Raw genomic sequence first — 24,756 nt, forward strand, 5'->3', positions numbered from 1 at the left:
TGCAGTGGGAATATTGTATACTTTGGGGCCAATCACAATCCTCTTTATTTTGCTCTTTTATCTTGAATTTGGGTTTTTGGAAAGACCTAAACTGAAGACCAAAGCACATACTACAAATAAGATGAAGAGCTAACAAAGGAAAATGTTAATATTTAAATGCATCACTTTAAACCAAAGAAAGCAAGCATGGTGCTCAAGAGCTAAACACTTCCTTTTATAAAAGAAATCCTTAGGTAGTAAACTCTCCAATACTAGTTCAATTTTTACTTCAAGAATTGCAAAAATTCTTGAAAACATCACTACAAGTATATCTGTAGTATCATTAATCTCCTCAGATATTAGACTACCACATTCTCACAAATGCATCTACCGCATGCCCTCACCTTCACTAGCACCTTTCGTAATTCCTCAAAGTAGACAGGAAAATCCGCTTCTACCTGAAGGTCTTCAATAGCAAAAAATGATGCCATTGACTGAATGATATCACCAGCCAAATCAATATCATCAGTATTTATAGTGATCTACCCAGAGAAAAAACAGACAAGTTTAGCATCCTCAGACATTAGACAAACTTAGCTAAAATAGTACCTGAATTTCCCCATACTCATTATATTATACTACTATAATATATATGATATATAATATTATAAATATTATACTACTATAATATTTATAGGCAGTGTTGAAAAAGGTAAGTTTATCTCTCAAAGAAACTACAAACTGCATTATTTCCAGCAGCTAGCTAAAAGGTAAATCCTCTAGCCTTAGAAATGAAATGACATCATCATCCAAACAATGAAAATGTTTTTGTTGACCTCTGTATTCCCAATTCTTTCCAAATTAGACAAGGAAGAGATGAAGGGAAGGAGGTAGAAAACATCTATTCCAGATTATACCCCAGTGTCTAAGATGGTAACACTAACAGACTAAGTTAAACTATGTGAAAAAAATAAAACAAAACACGTGGTTTTATGACCTTGACATTGATGTCCCCCACCTCACTTCGGACTGAATGGTAAACACCACATGAGAAATCTCTGCCCCTCTCACTCCATGGTCTAAGTGTTTCAATAAATAAATTTAAAAAAGAAATCTATGCCCCATTATATTAATCATTACCTCTCCATTAAGTTTTATTTTTATATACAGGTGGCCACCATTCCGTAAAGATGTGAAACACACTTGAAATGGAGCATTCTGAATGTGAGTGTCTTCTGGTAACAGAAAGTTCTGACTGAGCCATACAACAACCTTAAAAATGAACACAATGAAATGAGCCTCTACTTTTAAGGTACAGACATTCTTTTTTTTAATATGCCTCTAAATATGAAGGTACAGCCATTCTTAAGGGAAGAGTTCTCCTTTCTAGTTTTACTGCTTTGTTGAGGATAAAAAAAAAAAGAATTATACTTCATCTTACACCAAGAAAATACTAAAACACTATTCACACTCCCTTTTCTCACCCCACCCATGCTCTTAAGTAACATTCATAATTATGCCTGGCCCCACAGAAGACATGATTTCATAGCGTCTTCTACTTAGGCATAGTCTAATATGCAATGTACAAATGATTCAGGTATGATGCTGATTCTGTTACACAACAGCTCTTCTGTAGGTATAACCTGGACAATGTAGTGTGCTTAAAACCATTCCCTTCTATTCTTTAAGAAGTGTAAAATGAAGTATACATGGGCACATACCACAGATATATCCACACAATAAGGAAAATATAAGTTTTAATGTTAATAGCAATAACACCATGCAGTGGCTTGCAACACTGGTTCCACAAGAGAACCACCCGTGAGACCTTCTGGAAGGGCCCACCTATAGAGTTTGTGGTTCTACAGGCCAGGCAGAGGCCTGAGAATCCACATGATTAAAAAGTCCCACCAGGAATTCCAAAGCCCAGCCAAGGTTAAAGTCCGCCGGTATCAGTCCTTTCAAATGTACAAGGTGGTACTATTACACCAATCATGTAATCCTTGGGCACCCCCCCCAAAAAGGTGGGTAAGATTATCCTCACCTACAGATAAGAAAACTGAGGCTCACACTGGTGAGGGGAATTCCCCAAGATCACTAAGAATTTAATGAGTTAACGTAGCGCTTAAAGCCAAAAACGTTCTTAGCTCCAAGTCCCACTATCTTTGCATATTGCTGCAGGTTCCTCTTGAAATACTACACCAGGACAACCACAGTAAGACCACAACAGAAAGAGAGGAATTAAACACTGGTAAGAATTCACCAGTAACAGGATTGCTCAGGTGCTTTTTCAAAGTGAGAGAAGATATGTTAGCAATATTTTTATTACAGGTTATAAGCCACCCCCAAGTTAGAGAATTATTTCATATCCTATTTACTGCCACCAATATAACACATTCATGTAATTTTCCCTTCTATAAATAACATCTAAAGGGTTCTACTGTGTAAAAGCATTGAAAGAGAAAAGCGAGATGCTCACCCTCTGTGCCCGTTCTGCAATGGTAAAGTTAACATAACTGATTGGCTCACTGGCAGGGTCCAGGCTGGTCAGCGCATACATGGAGAATCGAGGGAGCTGTCTTGTCGATTCAAATACATGAAACTGGGTGCTATGGTCAATCAATGAAACACAAGATAACTGTTTTGTATAGAATGTTGCTTCAAAATGCAAGGCCCAGAAAATAAAGTCACTTCTGGGTCATCAAATGATATTTAAGGGTTTCACTTAAGAAGGAACCCTCAAAACACTTGAGGCTTAAAGTACTACAGTAATATATAAGGTTTGGGATTTAAAGACAGCATGAGTCTACATATATACCTGCATGCACTAAGGGTTTAAAACACCATAAAGGAGATGTAAAAAGTCTCTTATCTTCCACAAATATAGCAGGTTTTCTTCACTAGCTGAGATTATGTATGACTGTAATATAAAGTTGCATCCTAAGTCTTGTAGTTTTAGTGGCCAATACTACAAATTGACAAATCATCAATTAAACATTTTGTGATTATGAGATCACCTGACTAAAAACAGAAAACAACGATCTTAGCCAGGCGTGGTGGCTTATGCCTGTAATTCCAGCACTTTCAGAAGCCAAGGCAGGCGGATCACCTGAGGTCAGGAGTTCAAGACCAGCCTGGCCAACAAGGTGGAAACCCTGTCTCTACTAAAAATACAAAAATTAGCAGGGGGTGGTGGTGGGCGCCTGTGGTCCCAGCACTCGGGAGGCTGAGGCAGGAAAATGGCTTGAACCCAGGAGGTGGAGGTTGCAGTGAACTGAGATCACCCCACTGCACTCCAGCCTGGGTGACAGAGCGAGACTCGGTCTCAAAAAAAATAGTCTCAAAAAAAGAAAAAAAAGAGATGGAGTCTCGCTCTGTTGCCCAGGCTGGAGTGCAGTGGCATGAACTCGGCTCACTGCAAGCTCCACCTCCCCGGTTCACACCATTCTCCAGCCTCAGCCTCCCAAGCAGCTGGGACTACAGGTGTGCACCATCATGCCTGGCTAATTTTTTTTTTTTTTTTTTGTATTTTTAGTAGAGATGGGGTATCACCATGTTAGTCAGGATGGTCTTGATCTCCTGACCTTGTGATCCACACGTCTCAGCCTCCCAAAGCGCTGGGATTACAGTCATGAGCCACTGCACCCAGCCAAGAACCATCTTAAACTTACATATCAGTTTCTTCTTTTTCTTTTTACAGGTTTCAGATTGAGGAAATAAAAGGTCACGGGAAACTCTGGGTAGATAGAACCATGAAATGGTTTCTCAGGCCCCCCAGAATCCACTGGGTATATGGAAAATGTACATATCTTGCCCTCCTTTAAGTGCTGTATTGAAATGAACTGTGACTTGCAAAGGGTCACCTGCTTCTGTAACCCACGAACGCTTTCAAGTGCAGATCCACAGGGACGTCTTTGGGAGCCACAATAGGGATGCAGATGGAACTGGAGAGGTTGTGAATGCTGGGATGTACCACGTGGCTTTCACCTGTAAAAATTCCCTCTGCAAAAATCAATACTGCTCGGATGATGGTGTCTGCAGGGAAGAGGAAAAATAGTTTAGCACCGACTCCAAGATGGCGCAGGTGCCTCTAAACACCAGCTGTGAGTACTGTCTTACCATTAGACGTAGAAATGCATAATTCTGTATGAGCAGTTTGGGTTTCACTCCCCAGGCTGACTGACAGCATGGTGTGGAGCCTGGTATTGGCTGGGATTATGCCCCGATGCCCATCGGCCTCGTTCAGTGGACTGGCCAATTCAGCCTGCAAAACACCCCAACCATTTCCTAGTCAGTCAACAAAACACTGAACTAATATCAATTTTAAATAATATTGCTATTCAGCTTCAAAAGACAGAGCCTCCAGAACCTTATTATTATAGTAATCTGATTCTTTAGAATTCAGAGAACTCACCTCATTAGTGCTCCCTTGCTCTATCTGGCCCTGTGGGAAAATACCCTTGCCTCTTTCTATGGCTATGGTCTACTGTATCCCATCATGCCTTTTACATTTTTTTTTTTTTTTTTTTGAGACGGAGTCTTGCTCTGTCACCCAGGCTGGAGTGCAGTGGCCGGATCTCAGCTCAGTGCAAGCTCCGCCTCCAGGGTTTATGCCATTCTCCTGCCTCAGCCTCCCGAGTAGCTGGGACTACAGGCACCCGCCACCTTGCCCAGCTCGTTTTTTGTATTTTTTAGTAGAGACGGGGTTTCACTGTGTTAGCCAGGATGGTCTCGATCTCCTGACCTCATGATCTGCCCGTCTCGGCCTCCCAAAGTGCTGGGATTACAGGATTGAGCCACCGCGCCCGGCGCCTTTTACATTTTTAAGTATTGTTCTTTTAAAGTAAGCACAGAAATTCCATTGGTACCCCAAATTCAAATATAGTAATGCACAACAGGACAAATTAAAGGAAAATTTCAGCCAGTTTGCTGTACACACACACAGTTTTTACAATTGCCAATTTGTAAATTATTTGTTTTTGAAAAAGATAAAAGACATTCTATACATATTGTTCTTGCCTTTTGTCACTTAGTAAAACGACAGATATCCTTCCATATCAGTCCAAGTATTCACTCTTTGAGCCGCTTAATATTCCCCAGCACATACTCCCTACTGCTGACGAACACCTAAGTTGCTTTCAGCTGCTTTCACTGCTATAAATAAATAGTGCTGCAGGAAATGTCCTTGAACAATCAGGAAAACATTTCTACAGTTTAACTACCTGGAAGTGAAATTTCAAGATCAAAGGATATATCCCCTCTCAATTGTGACAATGGCAAAAAAGGCCACACCCTGGCAATGACACTGTCATTCTTCCGCATTTGCTGATCCTCCCGGTCAGTCTCAACATTTCAGCCTCCATTACCTGGTCACATTAAGACCTACCTTGGCATTTTCCTCATAGTTACGGAGCTCCAGCAACAGATTCTGCTTCTTCTGACTCAGCTCTCGGATCCGGTCCTGCTCTATGCTGGTGTCCATGAGGTTCCCCTTCATCTCAGCCGTGCCAGGAAGATAGCCCCGGACTGAACAGAAGGAAGAAACTCCAAGTATAACCAGGTATACTTTTAGGTCATCAATTACCTGCTCTTAAAAACAAAAACCTAAGTTCTCCCCAACTTTGGTGAATTTATTAGAACTACAGGATCTGAGTACTTCTAGTGAAATTTCCTGACATTCTGACCCAATCAAATGTAAAATGTGACTTTTTAAGCATTTTTCTCATCCCAATTTACTTTCCCCATCCACTGAGCAGCAGATTAACTGTATGTGGCCATCCATCCGGTAATCTCCCTCTACCACACTGGCAATTGCAGAAGAAAAATTGTCCTTAAAGATGACGTCCCCAGTTCGGTCACTTCGAGCATCAACCTACAAATAAAATACAAATTTAAAAGTTGCTTATGCTACACATTTAAAAACCACAATTTAAAAATAAAAATCAGCTTTAAAGGTCATTTAGTCTAGCAGTTTTCAAGAATATTCTATGAAGCCCTACGACTTCTCAGGAGATACATATGACTGCTGGGGCCAAGAGGGACCCTAAAGAGCCTCAACCAGCTGTGTTTTCTTCTTTTTAAATAAAAGCTGTTTTTCATATTGGCCTTCACACAATGCTTCATTTGAAGAAATGGGTCTGCTAAGAGCCAGAACATATAGTACACACAGCACAGTGCAAAACGGCATGCGCTTAATGGCCAAACTGCTCAGGTTCAGAATCTAGCTCTGCCACATACTATCCAAGGCATCTTGCAAGCTTCTTAACCATTCTGTGCTTGGTCTTTTCATCTGGCAATCAACAACCAGAACATGGAGAAATTAACAGTACTATACCTCATTGGGTTATAATGAGGCCCAATGAAGTTAACGTATAGCAACAGGGCCAGACACACAGAAGTACGTAATAAATGTTAGCTCTATATAAAAATTGCATCTTTATTATATATAAGTGTGTAAAGTATGTTGAATCTGAAGTTCAAAAACTACAGTTAGCCCAATCTTCCAACACACAACCTTTTACAACAACCGTGTTAAGAGTCCCTCTTCCACACAAAAACCATTCAGATCTTTAGAGAGCTCTCCTATCCTCTAAGTCTCCCATTCCCAAGAGAGAGAACAAATAAAGAAATGACTGATCAGAACCAAATGCATCTCAAAAGTGGTCATAAATGACCATCACTTAAAATGATTGATGATTATGAGGCCGGGCACGGTGGCACACACCTGTAATCCCAGCACTTTGTGAAGCCAAGAGAGGCAGATCACGAGGTCAAGGAGATCGAGACCATTCTGGCTAACACGGTGAAACCCCGTCTGTACTAAAAATACAAAAAATTAGCTGGGTGTGGTGGTACACACTTGTAGTCCCAGCTACTTGGGAGGCTGAGGCAGGGGAATTGCTCGAACCCAGGAGGTGGAGGCTAAAGCCTGTGAAAGAACGAATGACCTGTATTTTTACCAAAGCACATTAATGTAGCCCTCTAACTCAGACTAACCTGAACTTGCATCTTTCTAGTAGCTAAAGCCTAGCTACCTAATGGCTTCTACCACAGCATTTCCACAATATTTAGCAAATAAGAAGGCTCATTTACTAACTAAGAAGCAGGACTATAAATTAATATTTCTGTGGTTATTCTGATCTTTTGCTTAATCCAACAGGGAGGTTTTACCCTGAAAGGAAAGAATGGCCCTCCAATTCATCAAATGACATACAAAAGACAAAGTTAATTGGCTGGCAGCATTTATTTAGTATTTTCACACCCGTATTCACAAGTTGGATCTGTATATTTCCTTTCTGCATATTTCTGTTAAATGTAGATAATCAGTTTTTCCACTTATATAATTTTCTTATCTTTTTCATGCTTGGGAACAGATTGCATAATAGAAAGTCCTTAAAATTTCAAAAGCATTTAACTATAAAAACATCTAGGTCAAGAATTATATTTCAAGGTAACCTGATAAGTTTTCAAGTCTAGTAGTTTTCTAATTCTTAAGTCAGTCATAATAATTTATATTCCCTCAAAATATGATCCACTGCTATGATATGAATGTTTGTGCCCCCACAAAATTCCTATGTTGAATCCTATTAGCCAAGGTACTGAATGGTATTGGCAAGTGGAGCCTGTGGGAGGTGATTAGGTCATAAGGGCAGAGCCCCCATGAACAGGATTAGTGCCCTATAAAAGAAGGCCCAGAGAGATCCCTTGCCCCTTCCACCCTGTAAGGCTCCTGTCTATGAGGAAGTGGTCCCTCAACAGACACTGAATCTATCAACACCTTGACAGCGGGCTTCCCGCCTCCAGAACTATAAGAAATGAATTTCTGTTGTTTATAAGCCATCCACCCTATGGTATTTTGTTACAGCAGCCCAAACCAACTCAGACATCCATTTCACAGACTTTCATATTTCTTAATAAGCAACTATACAGTCTTATAATTTTTTAGTACCCCTACTAATGACAAAACTAAGTGGAGAAGCAGAAATCAACAGAATAGCTTTTTAGAATCTGTTCTCCACATAACACCAAAGGAATGTTTACAAAGGTGCTAGAGAAAAGTAAAGATAAATCAAAGAAGAAAAGGTAAGAATTTGCTGATCCCCTTCAGGCAATCCAACACTGACAGACAAGAAAGCGAGGGCAAATGGTATCCATGGAGATCTGGCAGCTACCTAGGCAGCTTCAAAGAAGACAATCCTGACTTGCCAAAAGACTGTAAAAAATTCTGATTTGAAGTTAAAAAAGGAAAGAAAGCAAAAAGATTTTATTTTAAAGTTATAGCTCAGAAAACAATATGCTAACATGATTCTTCCCATTAGTGCTAAGTTGTCAGGCAGTTTTGAAGATTTATTAGAAAAGAGCTATTCAAACAATTCCTTAAAACTCTTTTTTCCTGTTCTACTACCTAGAATCAATCTGGCTGATGGATTCTCAGTACTTCAAATAAAAGATTTAGAAAGAATCTCCCCAAAGATTTCCCCCAAACACCGCTTATGAGACTTAACCGTCTCTCACTCTGCTGCTCTTGACAATGATAGCAGGAATAATGTGTTGAGATTATTAAGCTAAATGTGAAAACACCACCAAGGAACGAATTGAAGTTTACCTCCCAATGTTACTGTTCTAAGTCCTACAGCCAATACACCTTGGACAATTATTACTCTGAATTATACCTGAACTTTGCTATTCAAACTTACCTTCCCATTGGACCAACCAGTTATCAGTTCATTCACTCCATCAGAATTAAGGTCAAAAGCATGAATGCTCATAGCATGATTTTTCGACTGAAAAAGAATTTCAATAATTAGCACAGAAGTCTCACAGTAAGTATCAAGTGCCTGAATATCAAAGGCTGAATTATACTAACTTTAATTCTCCAGTATCGGGCTGTTTTATCATAAACTCCAACTATGCCATTGGAAAGGGCATAACCAAATCGACTGCCATACATGGGACAAAGAGAGGTGACTACCTGCAAAACAATCCATAAAAACACAACATCTTTTCATCAAGGCTCAGTTTACTGTCAAGTACAGCTTTATAAGACTTCACACTCCTTATTACAACTATGTTAAAATTAGATTTAAAAGCGCTTCCAATCCATTAGTGGGGAATGTATTCCTCTTCTCTACGATACATGTCATCTACTTCACAGTTGTATAATCAGATTTAAATAAACTCACGGAGTTTGGTGTTTTAGAGCAACCTTATGTGGCAAGTTTCAGAAAATTATTTTTAAAAAACACATGAAAACTGAAGGACTAAGGAAGAAATAAGCTAACTACACAAGATAGAGAATATGCATATGCAATAGATATTATATATGTTCACCCAAGAGGCTTTAATGATTATTACTTAACATTCTACAGTCTCAATTTTTAAAAGACTTGTAACAATTCACAATTGAATATCTTACTTCATGTATATACTTTTCTTTCTATGACATAACTTGTTTGCTAGAGGTAAAAGAAAGAACACATAATCCTTTGAAAAGTAAAAACATAGGCACCTGGATGTGTGTAGTATGTAACAATATATAGAATGCATATATGATACAGAAATATGTATAGGACTGTTCGAGGATGTGACATCCTTAAAAGGATAAACTTTTAGGTACTGAACAAAACTTTCCTTTAAAGTTAAAACCAAAGCTTAATGATATCCATGATCCTGCAGATCTACTTTCTAATTCTGCTCCTAATACAAGAGATATTAAGAAATAAATTGTATAAAGCAGAGAATAGTTATATAATTTCCTTTACACCTACAGCTTTTCTACAAAACCACCCACTGCACTTAACTATGAATACAAAGTGCTGTGTAGGATTCCAGAATTATTTAGCTCAAGGCATTCTTCTGACAATACTTCGTACTGTTCAACTGCCAAATGAATCATGATTTTGCTGATCTGGGAAAAGATATCTGAACTAGGAGCAAAACCTAACAAAGAGAACAGAAAAATGACCCTGCAAATGAACAATGTTATGAAGTCCATTTTCATAAATGTAGCCCCAGATTCCTGAGCTCCTTTACTGCTTCCTTAGTTCACCAGTTTCTTCCTTTTGTGAACTAGAAGATCAACAAGTCTCCTCAAATCCCTAACCCTATTCCAGGTTCTTGTCCTCTTTTCTAGGACTTAGGAAAGAGGCGTTTCAAGAATTCAGTCGCCTGACATCTAGTATTAACAAGCAGTAAAAATCCAACAAAATCTGAATGAGTCCCACCAAAGGAGGAAAGATTTACCACAAATTAGAATGAAAGGGATATGAGAATGTGGGACACAGCATCTATCAGACAGGGATTCTCAAGTTGTTTTTTTTTTTAGTGGCAGGGAAGGTTGCAAACCCCTTTAAGAATCTAATGAAGGAGAAAGCACACCTAAACACATACACACAAAACAGACTCCTGGGCCAGGCATGGTGGCTCATGCCTGTAATCCCAACACTTTGGGAGGCAGAGGCGGATGGATCACCTGAGGTCAGGAGTTCAAGACCAGTCTGGCCAACATGGCAAAACTCCATCTCTACTAAAAATGCAAAAATTAGCTGGGCGTGGTGGCAGGCGCCTGTAATCCCAGCTACTCGGGAGGCTGAGGCAGGAGAATCACCTGAACCTGGGAGGCAGAGGTTGCAGTGAGCCAAGATCACCACTGCACTCCAGCCTGGGCGACAAGAGTGAAACTCCATCTCAAATAAAATAAAATTTAATTTAATTTAATTTAAAAAAAAGAAAGAAAAAAAAAAACAGACTCCCTGTATAGACACACATCCTCAGACTGCTCCTTTTGGCATCCATTTCTCCTCTTCGTTTCTTCTCTGTCCACAACTATCATCTTACATCATAATAACTGTGAATATATAAAAAGTATAGTAGGACTAAATAAAAACTGATGACTCTTGCCATAGGATAAATTAGTTAAAATCATTGATAACACTGTACATCAATATGTAGGTTTTGCTTTTGGTCTTCTTTTATAGTTAGGGGGAAAGAAGTCTGACCTTCTTAGACAGCTTTTATGAGTGACATGAAGCAAGTAATTTAAGGGCAAGTCGCCAAGATCAGTTTTGAGACCAGCACCCTCGAGCTTTTCTGCTACAGACTCCTAAATACCACATAACTAAATTTTGCAGAATCTCACCATTCTGATCTCTAAGACTCTCTTTCACTGGTTTCTTTCTGTCCATTTACAACGTTCACAAGCTATTGCTCCTTTATCCTCTTCTTATTCCTTAATTAAGAATATCTTAACACTTTTTTTTCTGTTTCAGTCTTGCCCAATCCTAGAAAACTAGCAGCAAATAAATATCCTAAGAATGTCAAAACCATAAAGGATACAGGTAATCTTTAGACACTGCTTTTTACTTTATTTTTGTCTTTATTTTCCCAACTCTTAATACTGTTACTTTTTTTAAATTTTATTTTATTTTTGAGACAGAGTCTTATTCTGTTGCCCTGGGTGGAATGCAGTGGCGCGATCATAGCTCACTGTAGCCTCAATCAAGCTCCTGGGCTCAAGGGATCCTCCTGCCTCAGTCTCCCAAGCAGCTGGGACTACAGACATGTGCCATCACCTTCTGGCTAATTTTTTATATTTTTTGTAGAGATGGAGTTTTGTTATGTTGCCCAGGCGGGTCTCAAACTCCGGCCTCAAGTGATCCTCCCACCTTGGCCTCCCAAAGCACTGGGATTACAAGCATCAGCCACTGCACCAGACCTAAACATCACTTTTTAAAAATAAAGTTTAAACTCTTTAAGAAATATCTCAGGTTCAGTTACATGAGTGATTCTAATCACAAGTTCTCTAACACCTAATTTTTAAGTTTACCTACAGAAATGTGCCAAAGAAGTACTGAATTTGCATGAAGAAAAAAATACAAACATCTCATTTGTGCACTTCAGCCCTATTCAATACACATAATGAGGAGGAAGAGGCATAAAGGTTCAAATGCTGACCACACCACTTCATAGATAAGACCATGTACAAGTAACTTAACAAAAAATGTAACACCAGGCCAGGCCCAGTGGGTCACCCCTGTAATCCCAGCACTTTGGGAGGCCAAGACGGGCGGATCACTTGAGGTCAGGAGTTCAACAGCAGCCTGGCCAACATGGCGAAACCCCATCTCTACTAAAAATACAAAAATTAGCCAGGCGTGGTGGTGCGTGCCTGTAGTCCCAGCTACTCAGGAGGCTGAGGCATGAGAATAGCTTGAACTTGGGAGGTGGAGCTTGCAGTGAGCCAAGATCGCACCACTGCACTCCAGTCTGGGAGATGGAGTAAAACTCTGTCTCAAAACAAACAAACAAACAAAAAACCAGAACATAATTTTCCTCATCTATGGAAATAATAATAATTTATCTTCCTATTAGGGTTGTTGTAAGGATTCAATATGTTACTTCATATAAAGTACTTACAGCACAACCTGGCATATGACAGGTACATAATAAATGGTTGCCATTATTATTATTTGCATGTATTAACTCATTAAAAGAAATGCCTTTATGTATTTAACTATACTCAATAATTTTTCTCTATTTAATCAGTCTTTTCAAAATATATCTTAATTAGGATTTTTGTTGCTTTTCTTTCCATAACATACAGCTCTGTCTGACCTCCCCAGTTTTCATCCTAAAACCACCTGGGTTGGGAGCTGCCCCAGCACTCTCACTTGGTGTTTCATCTGACGGTGCTGATCTAGCTTGCCCAAGGTTACCACAGTTCAAGGTGGCGCTTCTTACCTCTGTTTCTGTCATTTCTGCCACAATCTCATCTTCCTTAAAAACTCGGATATCAAAATCCTCAGATCCAACAAGAAGCTGAAGGGGAAATACCATACGTGTTTAGGTGAGTAAGCGAAAACAACAAAATTTCCATAAACAAAACAAAAAAATTGCACAATACTTTGCATGCTGTTTCTGCCACCCAAGATTGACAACCTCCTAATAGTCTGATGCTCAGAAATGCTCCCTCTAATGGGAGGATCAGCAGATTCAGTCAGTGAAGAAACAGGGGCTACAGCAGCTTTTATCCTGCCATGGGAGCTGCACATCTTGCCAGAATACGTTATTTCCTGGAGTACCTGAAAATGTTCCCTGGATTAGCAACTTTCTCTGCCTACAGATGGAAGCCCTGTTCAAACACCAGAGCCCAGTGTCCATGGACAAGAGAGGGGCAAATCAGTGCCCAACACAGCACTTCACACCAACTGACTGCTCAAGAAGCTAATTTCTAGGGTAACCATAATTTCAAAGGCTAAAAGCCAAACTCTAAAACATTCAGATTCCTCAAAAAAGTTGGCCAAAATTGAAAACTACATACAATATGGTTTCAAAGCATCAGGAGCAATTTATAAGACTGTGAATATTAAAAAAAAAAAAAAAAAAAAAAAAAAAGACTGTGAATATAACTGAAATCCCAACTCTTCTACCCTCTCTCCCCTGTGTCTCTGAAACACCGTGGCTTTGATCTTTGTACTTATGACACAAGCACAAGTGATTTATTGTTCAAAAGAGAAGAGAAAGATGAATGAAGCCAACTTCTGATCATTTAGGCAACAGAGCACCAATGTCACTGTCATGGCAAAATTTACTTGGCTGAACACACAACAGAGGTATCTCCTCCCCCACATACCTCTTTCTTTCCATCACCATCAAAGTCACACAAGGCCAAGGAATTAACATTGTCTCCAGTAACCTGAAAATAAAACCCCAAACCATTAGCATGCCATCATTTTTCCATTTACTCCAAATATATTAGCTACATGAAGGAGAGGATTACACAAAACACGAATGAATGCTATTCAAATTATTCATATCCTTTTTTAATGCACAGAATTATAAATATTGTTCTATATTTTAATTACTCAGTGGAGTTGGTGGTTAAAAAAAGAAGAACCTTAAAAGTAAAAATGCTTAAGGGTACCAAAAAGAATGTTTTCTTCTTCATACCGTCCAAAAGAGATCTCTTCCTTCATGATTAAAACCCTGCAGAGCACAATTGCCACCAATAATCGCAAGAGGGGAAGAAATGTCTCCCAACGTTCCCAGCACAATTGCATTTGCCCCATCTGCTACCTAAGAAAAGTAAAAGGACACATTATCTTAGACACAATAATCTGCAGGCACACTGAAGGTAATGTATATCCGTATTTTTATTTGGACACCCAAATTCCTCTGTCATCATTTGTGAGAAGCCAGATGGTCTCCTGAGAGGGCAGCCAGGGCTGTCCACTGAGACCTAACCCTGTGGCTTTTGCAAGGATGAGCACAGATATAGGGTAAATCAGAGCCTTGGCTTTCACACTAAGCCGCTACAAAACACAGCTACAGTACTCTGTGGGCCCTCTGGGACCACAGGTTTCAGAGGGCAAATTCTCCAGAGAATCAAGACTTACGCCTTTAAGCACCCAAACTTGGTAATTTATTTTAACCGTTTTGGATGGAAACCTTTTTAATACTTGTAATCCAGTTCTTTACTACTCTTTTTAACTTTACTATTCTTTCTACTAAAAAGTACAAAGAATAATAAAACACCCATGGTCCCACCATCCAAAATAAATATTTTAGACTTCTTGAATAAATTACGTAAGTTAATTTATTTTTGAAAGACTCAAGGACATCTTTGTAAACACTGTTTATGGTACAGGAAAATAACTGTTACTTATATAATCTTTAAGTAGGAAAACTATAAAGATTGGCTATATAAGAAAGAAAAGATTTCATAAGAAATTAAAATGGTTAAATGGCCAAATAATAAAGTTAAAAGGTAAACAATGAGGTGGGAAAAAACCTTTGCAATATATAAGACAAAAAGTTAATATAAGAAAAAGGTTAATAAAAGGCAAATAAATACAAAAATGGTAAACACCTCAACCAACAAAATAAATAGGAAATATTAGAGATGAAATACACTCAACAAACATGAAAAATGTTCTTTCTCACAGTATATCATTTTTCACTTTTTGGATCAGCAATGAAAAAGAACAATAATATTCCCTACCAGTTAGGGTGTAATGAAACAGGCATGATCATCATTGAGGGGGGTGTGGAAAATGGTAATCTTTCTAGGGAGGAATTTACCAATATCTATCAAAAATCTCATTTTTAAAAAAGTCTTTGACTAGGCAATTGTAAAGCTGAGTCCTTGTAATGTTAATTTATGTGTCAACTTGGCTAGGCCATGGTACTCAGCTATCTGGTCAAACATTATTCTAGAGCTGCACACATTAATTGGGCCAAATTTTGAGTAAATTGAGTAGATTTTGAGTAAAGCAGATTATTATCCATAATGTGGGTGGGCCTCACACATTAACTGGCCCACACACATTATGGATAATAATCTACTTTACTAGTAAATCCTTCAATACTCTCCAGTAAGTGCTTTCTATCAAGTATTGAAGGACTTAATAGAAAAGAGACTGACCTCCCCCAAGGAAGAAGGGATTCTACCAGCAGACACCTTTGTACTTGAGCTTCAACATCAATTCTCTCCTAGGTCTCCAGCCTGCTGGCCCACTACGCAGATTTTTGACTTGCCAGTCTCCACAACTATATAAGCCAATTCCTGAAAATAAATATCTCCCCCTCTAATATGTACATATCCTATTGGTTCTGTTTCTCTGGAGAACCCTGACTAACACAGTCCTAAAGTCAATTTCACTTCTGAACAAAAACAATGTGACCTTGAAATAGGCAAAGGGCAGAAAAAGTCCTAACCACTAAAGAAAAAATGTGATCAGCTGGACTTCATAAAAATAAAAAACTTTTGCTCATCAAAAGACACATGCCTACTGGAACAAGCCACAGACTGGGAGAAAATATTTAGTATATATAAATCTGATAAAGAGCTTGTATCCAATATATCCAAGAAATGTCTACAAATCAATAATACAGAGACAAACTACCAATAAAAAATAGGCAAAAGACTTAAGACACTTCACAGAAGACACATAAATGGGCAATAAGCACAAGAAAAGGCACTCCACATCAATGATTATCAGGGAAATGCAAAATGAAATCACAGTAAGATATCACTTCACACCTTCCAAAATGGCTAAAATTAAAGACTGGCAACAACAAATGTTGACAAAGGATGTGGAGCAACTGGAACTCTCCTACACTGCAGATAGGAGTGTAAAGTGATACAATCACTTTGCAAAAACAGTTGGGCAGTGTCATAAAGTTCTTATAAACCATACAGTCCAGCAATTCCACTCCTGGGTATTTACCCAAGATAAATTAAAACATATATCCACAAAAAGTATACATATATTATACAAAAAGTCTTATTAAAAACAAAAGTCTTATATGAAAATGGTTGTTAAAAACTGAAACAACCCAAATGTCCATCCACTTGTCTATCACCGAGAGAGTGGATAAACAAACCATAGTATGTTCACACAATGGAATATACTATTTTTGTTACTTAGCAACAACAACAAAAGACTACTTTTATATGTAACAACATGGATAATTCTTACAAGCATTATGTTAAGTGAAAGAAGCCAGACACCATGGAATACGTTCTATATGATTCCATTTGTATGGAGTTCAACAACAGGAAAAGCTAATCTAAGCCGATAGAAGTCAGAATGGTGAATGTCTATCGGAGATAGAAACTGACTGGAATGGGGCACAACAACATTTTCTAAGGTGATGAAAATGTTCTATATTTTTATTGGGGTATTGGTTACAGGGATCCAAACTCATTGAACTGTACACATAAGGTCTGTGCAATTTTCATGTATGTACATTTTACATCAACAAAAAAAAGAAGAAAACCAGTCAAATGCAGTGGCTCACATCTATAATTATAACACTTTGGGAAACTGAGGCAGGAAGACTGCTTTAGCCCAGGAGTTTGAGACCAGCCTGGCCAACACAGTGAGACCCCATTTCTCTAAAAAATAAATAATTAGCTGGGCGTGGTAGTCCCAGCTACTCAGAAGGCTGAGGTGGGAGAATTGCTTGAGCCCATGAGGTCAAGGCTGCAGTAAGCCATGATCATGACACTGCACTCCAGCCTGGGTGACAGAGCAAGACTCCGTCTCAAAAAACAAAAACAAAAAGAAAGAAAACCATCTGCATTTTCAGGAACTTATCCTCAGGAAATAATTAGGGAAGTGGTCAAAGATATACAGTTATTACACTATGAACTATAATAGAGAAACAATGGAAATAACATAAATGTTCAACAACATGGAATGGTTAAACAAATTATATTAACACAATGAAATACTATAGAACCAATAAGAATGACATAACGGGTATATAGTAACTTCATATAAAGATGTTCACAACATATTATTGAATGAAAGAGCCACACATAATAGCCAGGGAGTGGAATGTACATTAACTGATAAATGGATAAATAAAATGTGGTATATACATACAATGGAATATTATTCAGCCATAAAAATGAATTACTGACACATGCTACAACGTGGATCAACCTTGAAAATATTATGCTAAGAAAAAAGCCACTCGCAAATGATTACATATTATATAATTCCATTATTTATGAAATGTCTAGAATATGCAAACTTCTAGAGACAGAAAGTAGACAACTGGTTGCCTAAGGTTAGGAGGTTAAAGAAAAATGGGGGGTGATACTAAAGCGTATGGGTTTTCTTTTGGGGGTAATAAGAATGTTGAAAATTGATGATGGTGATGGTTGTACAGCTCTCTGGATATACTAAAAACCACCAAATTGTATACTTTAAGTAGGTTAGTTGTACATGTGAATTATATCTTAATAAAACTGCTATAGGGTAAAAACAAGTAAAAGGCTACATGTATATATGATCCAATTTTACTACAAAATGTATTCATATACGCTTGGTAAAAAAATCTCAGTTCAAAAATTCAAGTGTGAAGTGTTATTTTTAGATGAAAAAAGAGGTGTAATTTCTTTTACTTTTTACTTCCTTATCTTTTCTGTAATAAACATGAATTGCTTGGGTATTAAAGTTGCAGCAGCCTGTAGGTGGTAGGCTACAGTAAGGGCTTCTCCTACAAACTATTGCACTAAACTTGAATGTGAGTCCACCAGGAGACCTGTCTACTGGTTTCCCAGCTCTTCATTGAATTCTCAACAGGAGATCTTGACAGATGGTAGTATCACAGATACACCTCATAGAGATAAGCTCAAGTGTCACCAAGTGATTAGCAACCATAACCAAATAAATAAGTTCCAAATACATAAAGCAGATGTTAATAGCAAAATCTCCATGTTGTTTATGTACACTGTAACAGTCACATAATCAACATACCAAAATAAATGATCTGATCTCTTCTAAGCATAAAAAATGGACATTAATGAGTAATGACAATTTTATGGTTATAAAGGTCATACTTGCCTCTCTGTAGAACAAATCCGAATTATTGTAGACATCATAAGCCAGAAGATTAGTCTGTGTCCCCACTAAAAGGGCATCATAGCCAAGCTCAGGGTTCAATACACCTGCAGTCAGGCAGCTGACTGCCTGGTTAATGTTGAGAAGAGAAACATCAGATTCCAGGGGGCTCTGGAAGACCCTGGATGCACTGACATGCTGGCTCCGTGTATGAGGATTATGAATAAAAACCTGAAACAAAAATAATTAATTACATTCCCTTAAAATATAAAAAATTATTGTTATACATTTTTTCAAAAAAAGAACCGGTTACTAACACATCCACATTAAGAAGAAGTCACTTTAATCTCCTATGAAACTTAAAACACTAGTACATAGGTCAATGCATGGACAACTTTCAGTCATTATGAATCATGGAAATCCAGTGGTTCTTAGCCTTGTAAGGAACAGGGTAATGAACAAGATCTAGTCACTGCTTACCAGGCCAGCTTACATGCTACCCACCAGCAGGATGTCAAAGCACTCTTAGAAGCTAGCCTTTTCCTGATCAACCTAGAATAAGCTGCTACCACCTTCAATGCGATTGCCACACACCAAGAAGATCATGGAAAACAGAATAAACACTACCTTTATTATCTTTCATCCAAGCACCTAATGAATTCACTTCCCAGACCTTAAAATGCTCTGCTAGTTAGTAAACCTGTTTCACAAACTTAAACCAAGTCATGCAAATCAAGTATCTTGAAGACTTTCATAATTCATACCAGTGACGCAGAACTACGTAATTAGCCCAAAGATAATAAATTCAACAGTTTCAACTATCATAAATATAATCTGAGTGTCTGCATAAATTGTTCAACCTTCCTAAACTTCATCTGTAAAAAGGAGGTTTGGACTAGAAAATGCATTCTCAAGAGGGGCGCAATCACTCCCAGGACAGGTAAATGGGTTTGCGACACAGGAATCGTGTAGCCCTTCGCAGGACCACAGTACAAAAAGAGATATACAGTATATCTGAGGTATCAGAATTTCACTGGGGAAATCTTCATGGTCTAAAAAAGTTCCAAGGTGGGCAAACATGAAAAAAAAGGGTTGGGGGGATGAAAAACACTGGAGTAGGGGGTCCCTCTAGCCCCTTCTATTTCTAAAATGTGTAAATTTTACATGAGCATTTTATCTCTTTCACATAAATCCAAACAGAATTTTAAATTAATACCTACCCAAGGCAGCCTACTCAACAAAAAATAATTTTCAAAAGAATTGACTAAAAACATGGAAAAGATGTGCAGCCACTGAACACTGCCTTCATGTTCCGTCTGTGTAATACTTGACAACATGCTTTGGTCAATGTTAATTGCATTTGAACCTGACACCAACCCTTGATTTCCAGATGAGGTCGGAAGAGTTAAGGCCCTTTGCCAAAGTCTTGAGACTGGTGACAGGGCTAAGACAAGAGCCTGGTGTGCTCCAGACCCTGAGCTCCAGCCACCACCACACCACACTTCCTTTTATAACAGTTCTGAACAAACCAATTCTTACAGAGTTTTCCAGAAATCTAATATGCTGAGAAAGAACAGGAGGGGAAATAGCTTACAGGCTCCACATTCATTCTTACTGGAATGGAAAGAGTTTGCAATTTTTATCAAGAGCAACAAAGGTCTCAGGAATCAGACTTTCCCCCAGTTCACTCCTGCTGTTCTCTGCACCCAGAGAGTCCACAGGGAAACAAGTCTGTCTCTTCAGGCAAGGAAAGAAAGCCAACCTCAGTCACATAACAAAAGGACCACTCCCAGGGTTTCCAAAGGACTGGCTGAAGTTCACACATCTGTTCTAGCTGAGGAGGTGCTGCAAACAATGTAAATTCAACTGACGCCTAAGCATTACCGTGAGAGAAAAAATGTCCCCAGAGGAAAACTCTAATGTTCACTCTGCAAGAGATTCGTTTTATTTATTTATATGTTTTTTGAGACGGAGTCTTGCTCTGTTGCCCAGGCTGGAGTACAGTGGCACAATCTTAGCTCACTGCAACCTCTGCCTCCCGGGTCTCAGCAATTCTCCTGCCTCAGCCTCCCAAGTAGCCGGGATTACAGGGGTGCACCACTACGCCCAACTAATTTTTGTATTTTTAGTAGAGACGGGTTTCAGTTGGCCAGGTTGGTCTCGACCTCCTGACCTCAGATGATCTGCCCATCTCGGCCTCCCGAAGTACTGGGATTGCAGACGTTAAGCCACCATGCACGTACAGAGACTCCTTTTAAAAATATCCTTGCTGCCGGGCGCGGTGGCTCACGCCTGTAACGTCAGCACTATGGGAAGCTGAGGCGGGCGGATCACGAGGTCAGGAGATCGAGACCATCCTGGCTACTACGGTGAAACCCCATCACTACTAAAAATATAAAAAATCAGCCAGGCGTGGTGGTGGGCACCTGTAGTCCCAGCTACTCGGGAGGTTGAGGCAGGAGAATGGTGTGAATTTGGGAGGCAGAGCTTGCAGTGAGCTGAGATCGCGCCACTGCACTCCAGCCTGGGTGACAGAGCAAGACTCTGTCTCAAAAAAGGATATATATATATGTGTATATATATATCCTTGCTAAGACCCAGAGTCAGCTCCATGTTCACAACAGGGTCCCAGATGTAATGATAAAGTCCTGTTTCTAGAGATGCAGGCTTTAACCCTAGCTGAAATGTTTTAATTGCTTTTAAGAGAATATATTCATGGTATTGAGTCATAAAATACTAATTATTTTTAAGGTCTCAAGATAAAAGATCAGGTCAGAACTTTTTAGATTTGTTTATAGGGCTGAACACAAAGTATCTACCCAATTACACAGGACACAGGACCTCATTTATTTTATTTTATTTATTTAGTTAGTTATTGGCCATTTTCGACAACAGCCCTAGAATCAAGCATTCCTGCATTCCACTCCAGGTCACACCCTATCTAACGGCTGCCCTAAGGACCTCTGCCTCATCTCCCTGCTTCTACTCCGATACTTACTTTCCTGCATCCCATCACAGAACATCTGTTCTCCACATACCAGCCAGTTAGCCTTTATCTAAAACATAAAGCAAATTCCAACACCCACTTTATCAAAACCCTCAGGGACTTCCCAACTTACTCAGCATAAAAACCAAGGTCTTTGCCATGGCATTCAGGTTCCTATATGATCTGGCTTGTGGTTACCTCATGGCAACCCTCATTGCCTTCCAGCCTGTGGCTTCCTTGTGCTCCTGAAACACACCACGCGTATCTCCAGCTCAAGGCCCTTGCACCTGCAGATTCCTTTGCCTGCAAGGCACTTATCCCACAAATCTGCAGAGCTTGTTTCCTTAGTTCCTTCAAACCTCTCATCAAATGTTATTAGAGGCCAACTGACCACCTGTCTAAAACAGCAAGCTCCCATCACACTGAATCCCTTATTCTTCTACGAAAACACTTGCATATTCAGTTAACTGCCTGGTTCCCCCTCTCAAATGTAAGCTTCAAGGGGGCAAAACTTGTCTGTCACATTCTCCAATGCACCTGTAGGGCTAAGAACACTGCTCAGCACATAGTAAGCCCTTAAATTAGGGGCTGAGTTAGTATCAATGGCATATTTTCAGCCCATTTATGTATCTGCTATGCACCTACAGCACAACCAACATGAAGTTCTTTTTGGCATTTGTCAGTGCTTTTTTTTTTTTTTGAGACCGAGTCTCATTCTGTTGCCCAGGCTGAAGTGCAATGGTGCGATCTCGGCTCACTGCAACCTCCACCTCCCAGGTTCAAGTGATTCTCCTGCCTCAACCCTCAAGTAGCTGGAATTATAGGCACCCACAACACCTGGCTAATTTTTGTATTTTTAGTAGAGACAGGGTTTCACCATGCTGGCCAGGCTGGTCTCGAACTCCTGACCTCAGGTGATCTGCCCGCCTCAGCCTCCCAAAGTGCTGGTATTACAGGCATGAGCCACTGCACCCAGCCTGTCAGTGGCTTCTAACTGTAACAATAACTAACATCATGATGTCCCAGATCCCATATTAATAGCGTAACTCTGTTATACTACTTCATGAAAATGAAGCCTTCCTTTTTACTTCCATATCCCAAGACATATAACATACAACATACGTGGAAGGGTCCTAAAAACTATAAATTGTTACACAAATGCTAACTTATTACATCCACACTGGGTCAGACAACATGCACTCTGACTACATTCCACACTTTCTAGTTGAGTGGCCCCAAGCACTGTGTTGAACCTCTCTCAACTGCAATTTCTAGTCAATAAAGTGAGAATCATAAAAAGAAAATAACAGGTAACAATTAGTGACCACTTCCTGTATGCCAAGCGCTTTACATGTATTAACTTTAAAGCTCATGATTCCACGTATTAGGTACTATTATTAAGTGCCTTGCCCAAGGTCATGAAATTAGTAGATACTGGAGCCAAGAAACACCATACCTATGCCATGCTGCTGCCCTTGGCCTTGTAGCAATGATGCTGAGACGACTCATGTAATAAAGTTCTGTGCCTGTTATGTTATTAGCCTTGTCACTACATTCCATGTATTTTGGGCATGCCTCCGTCAAATATACAGGGCTCTGATTTGCCTTGTCTGTTAACTTCTGGACTATAAGCTTTCTGGAAGTAGGGACTCCTTTTACATCAGTCTCCAAAATCTATACAGGTGTTCAGTAGAAGTCTGCTGAATGTTAAATGATCATGTCTCTTTTATCTCTTTGACTCTCACACCTTGCCCAGTAATCGCACATAGTAAGCACCTAATACTTAGTGAATAAATTATAGGGAAAGAACTGAATGTACATGGGCAAGGATCAAAGTGCAATTTGAATAAGTCAAGTTTTGTATTGCATTCTTTTGTCGTTGTTCGGTAAAGGAGTAGTGTGAGAGGTTGGGTGCAGTGGTTCACGCCTGCAATCCTACCACTTTGGGAGGCCGAGGCAGGTAGATCACTTGAGGTCAAGAGTTCGAGACCAGCCTGGCCAACATGGTGAAATCCTGTCTCTACTGAAAATACAAAAAATAGCCGGGCGTGGTGGTGGGCGCCTGTAATCTCAGATAGTCAGGAGGCCGAGGCAGGAGAATTGCATAAACCCGGGAGACGGAGGCTGCAGTGATCCGAGATCGCGCCACTGCACTCCAGCCTGGGCGACAGGGCAAGACTCCGTCTCAAAAAAAAAAAAAAAAAGAAGAAAAAGAAGCAGTGAAGAAGAAAAAGAAGAAGCAGTGTGACAGAGTGGGAGGAATTCTGAGTTCCAAGTGACAAGCAGAGGCCCTTGGCTTGAATCTGGTGTCGGTTATTACTGGAACCCGAACCAAGCCCCTTCCCTCCGGAGACGTCTATTTTCTAAGCTCCCTATGTCCAGGGACCCCGACCTCGCCTGACGACAAGAAAACGTCAACTTCTCAGAAAAGTTCTTCCTCTAAGACCCCACTGTCCTCTGCAGGATGGAGCTACAAGGCGCTAGCCGACCAGTTGCCGGGCAACACGGGCTGGGGGCGGAGCCAGAGAGGGGCGGGATCCCAGGGGCGCGGCCGGCGGAGGTCCCGGGGTTCACCGGGGCCCGGGCTCCCTGCGGGTGGGAGCGGTTACCTTGCCCGCTTGGGTGGCGGCCGCCAGGCACGGGTGAGTCCCGTCGTAGCGCCCTATGGCCACCATGCGGGGGCTGATTTTGTGGCGCAGTTTCAGGGTGAACACAGGCAGCAGCATGATGGCGGCGGCTTAGGGGAGGAGGGCTGGAGGCTCAAGGCCAGCGCAGCGCAGCCGGCTTCACGCGGCCAGGTGAGGAGTGCAGGGACACTACCTGCCCGGCCCCAGCCGCCTCACGCCTGACGCGAGACAGCCCGGGACGAATCCGTCCACGTAACGCCTGCTACTCCTGCGGCTGCGCAGACCAGTCCGCTCCTTCTGCGGCTGCGCGGTAGAACTGCGGCGCCTTCTGCGGCTGCGCGGTGGAACCCCTGCTGGGCTGCGGAAGCAGTTGATTCCCACTGCGGTGGTTTACCCCTCTGAGTTGAACTCCACTGATGAGCCTACAGGATCAGCCCCAAGGCTTCCCCTTCTAGCACCACAGCCAAACTGCACCCTGCAAACTTCACACAGTGCTACCCAACTCCAGAGAGTCATTAATTCAAGAATTATTTCTTGAGTGTCGGCTCTGTCCCTTGCTTTAGCCGTTGTGTGGAGGAAAACCATAGCAATCCTTAGACTCACGTTAGGTTTAGGGCTCCTGGTAAGGCTCCCTATGTATTTTTAAGTGCAAACCTGCAAAATTGAGAAGTGACCAACAAAATTTCCTTGAGGGCCTATTGTGTGTCAAACACTGCTCTAGGTAATAAATAGCAAACAAAAGACAAACCTCCGCTTTCCTGGAACTGACGTACTAGTCAGGGGAGACAAACACTAAACAAGAAATGCATGT

The 24,756-nt window shown here is 40.3% G+C and overlaps 1 protein-coding gene across 1 annotated transcript in view; it reads right to left on the reverse strand.

The window, feature by feature from the left end:
• BBS2 (Bardet-Biedl syndrome 2) overlaps positions 1-24,276 on the reverse strand; it is a 36,837-nt gene extending 12,561 nt beyond the window's left edge. The window contains exons 1-14 of the mRNA XM_023209974.1: positions 23,928-24,276; positions 18,336-18,563; positions 13,927-14,052; positions 13,610-13,672; positions 12,718-12,795; positions 8,846-8,950; positions 8,676-8,762; positions 5,716-5,851; positions 5,366-5,505; positions 4,099-4,243; positions 3,843-4,014; positions 2,459-2,588; positions 1,120-1,251; positions 384-521 (exon numbers count right to left, since the gene is read on the reverse strand). Coding sequence (XP_023065742.1) covers positions 384-521; positions 1,120-1,251; positions 2,459-2,588; positions 3,843-4,014; positions 4,099-4,243; positions 5,366-5,505; positions 5,716-5,851; positions 8,676-8,762; positions 8,846-8,950; positions 12,718-12,795; positions 13,610-13,672; positions 13,927-14,052; positions 18,336-18,563; positions 23,928-24,044 — 1,797 coding nt within the window. The 5' untranslated portion in view covers positions 24,045-24,276. The remainder of the gene's footprint in view (positions 1-383; positions 522-1,119; positions 1,252-2,458; positions 2,589-3,842; positions 4,015-4,098; positions 4,244-5,365; positions 5,506-5,715; positions 5,852-8,675; positions 8,763-8,845; positions 8,951-12,717; positions 12,796-13,609; positions 13,673-13,926; positions 14,053-18,335; positions 18,564-23,927) is intronic.
• Positions 24,277-24,756: the final 480 nt, after the last annotated feature.

This window comes from Piliocolobus tephrosceles, chromosome 17, assembly GCF_002776525.5.
Source record: "Piliocolobus tephrosceles isolate RC106 chromosome 17, ASM277652v3, whole genome shotgun sequence".
NCBI lineage: Eukaryota > Metazoa > Chordata > Mammalia > Primates > Cercopithecidae > Piliocolobus > Piliocolobus tephrosceles.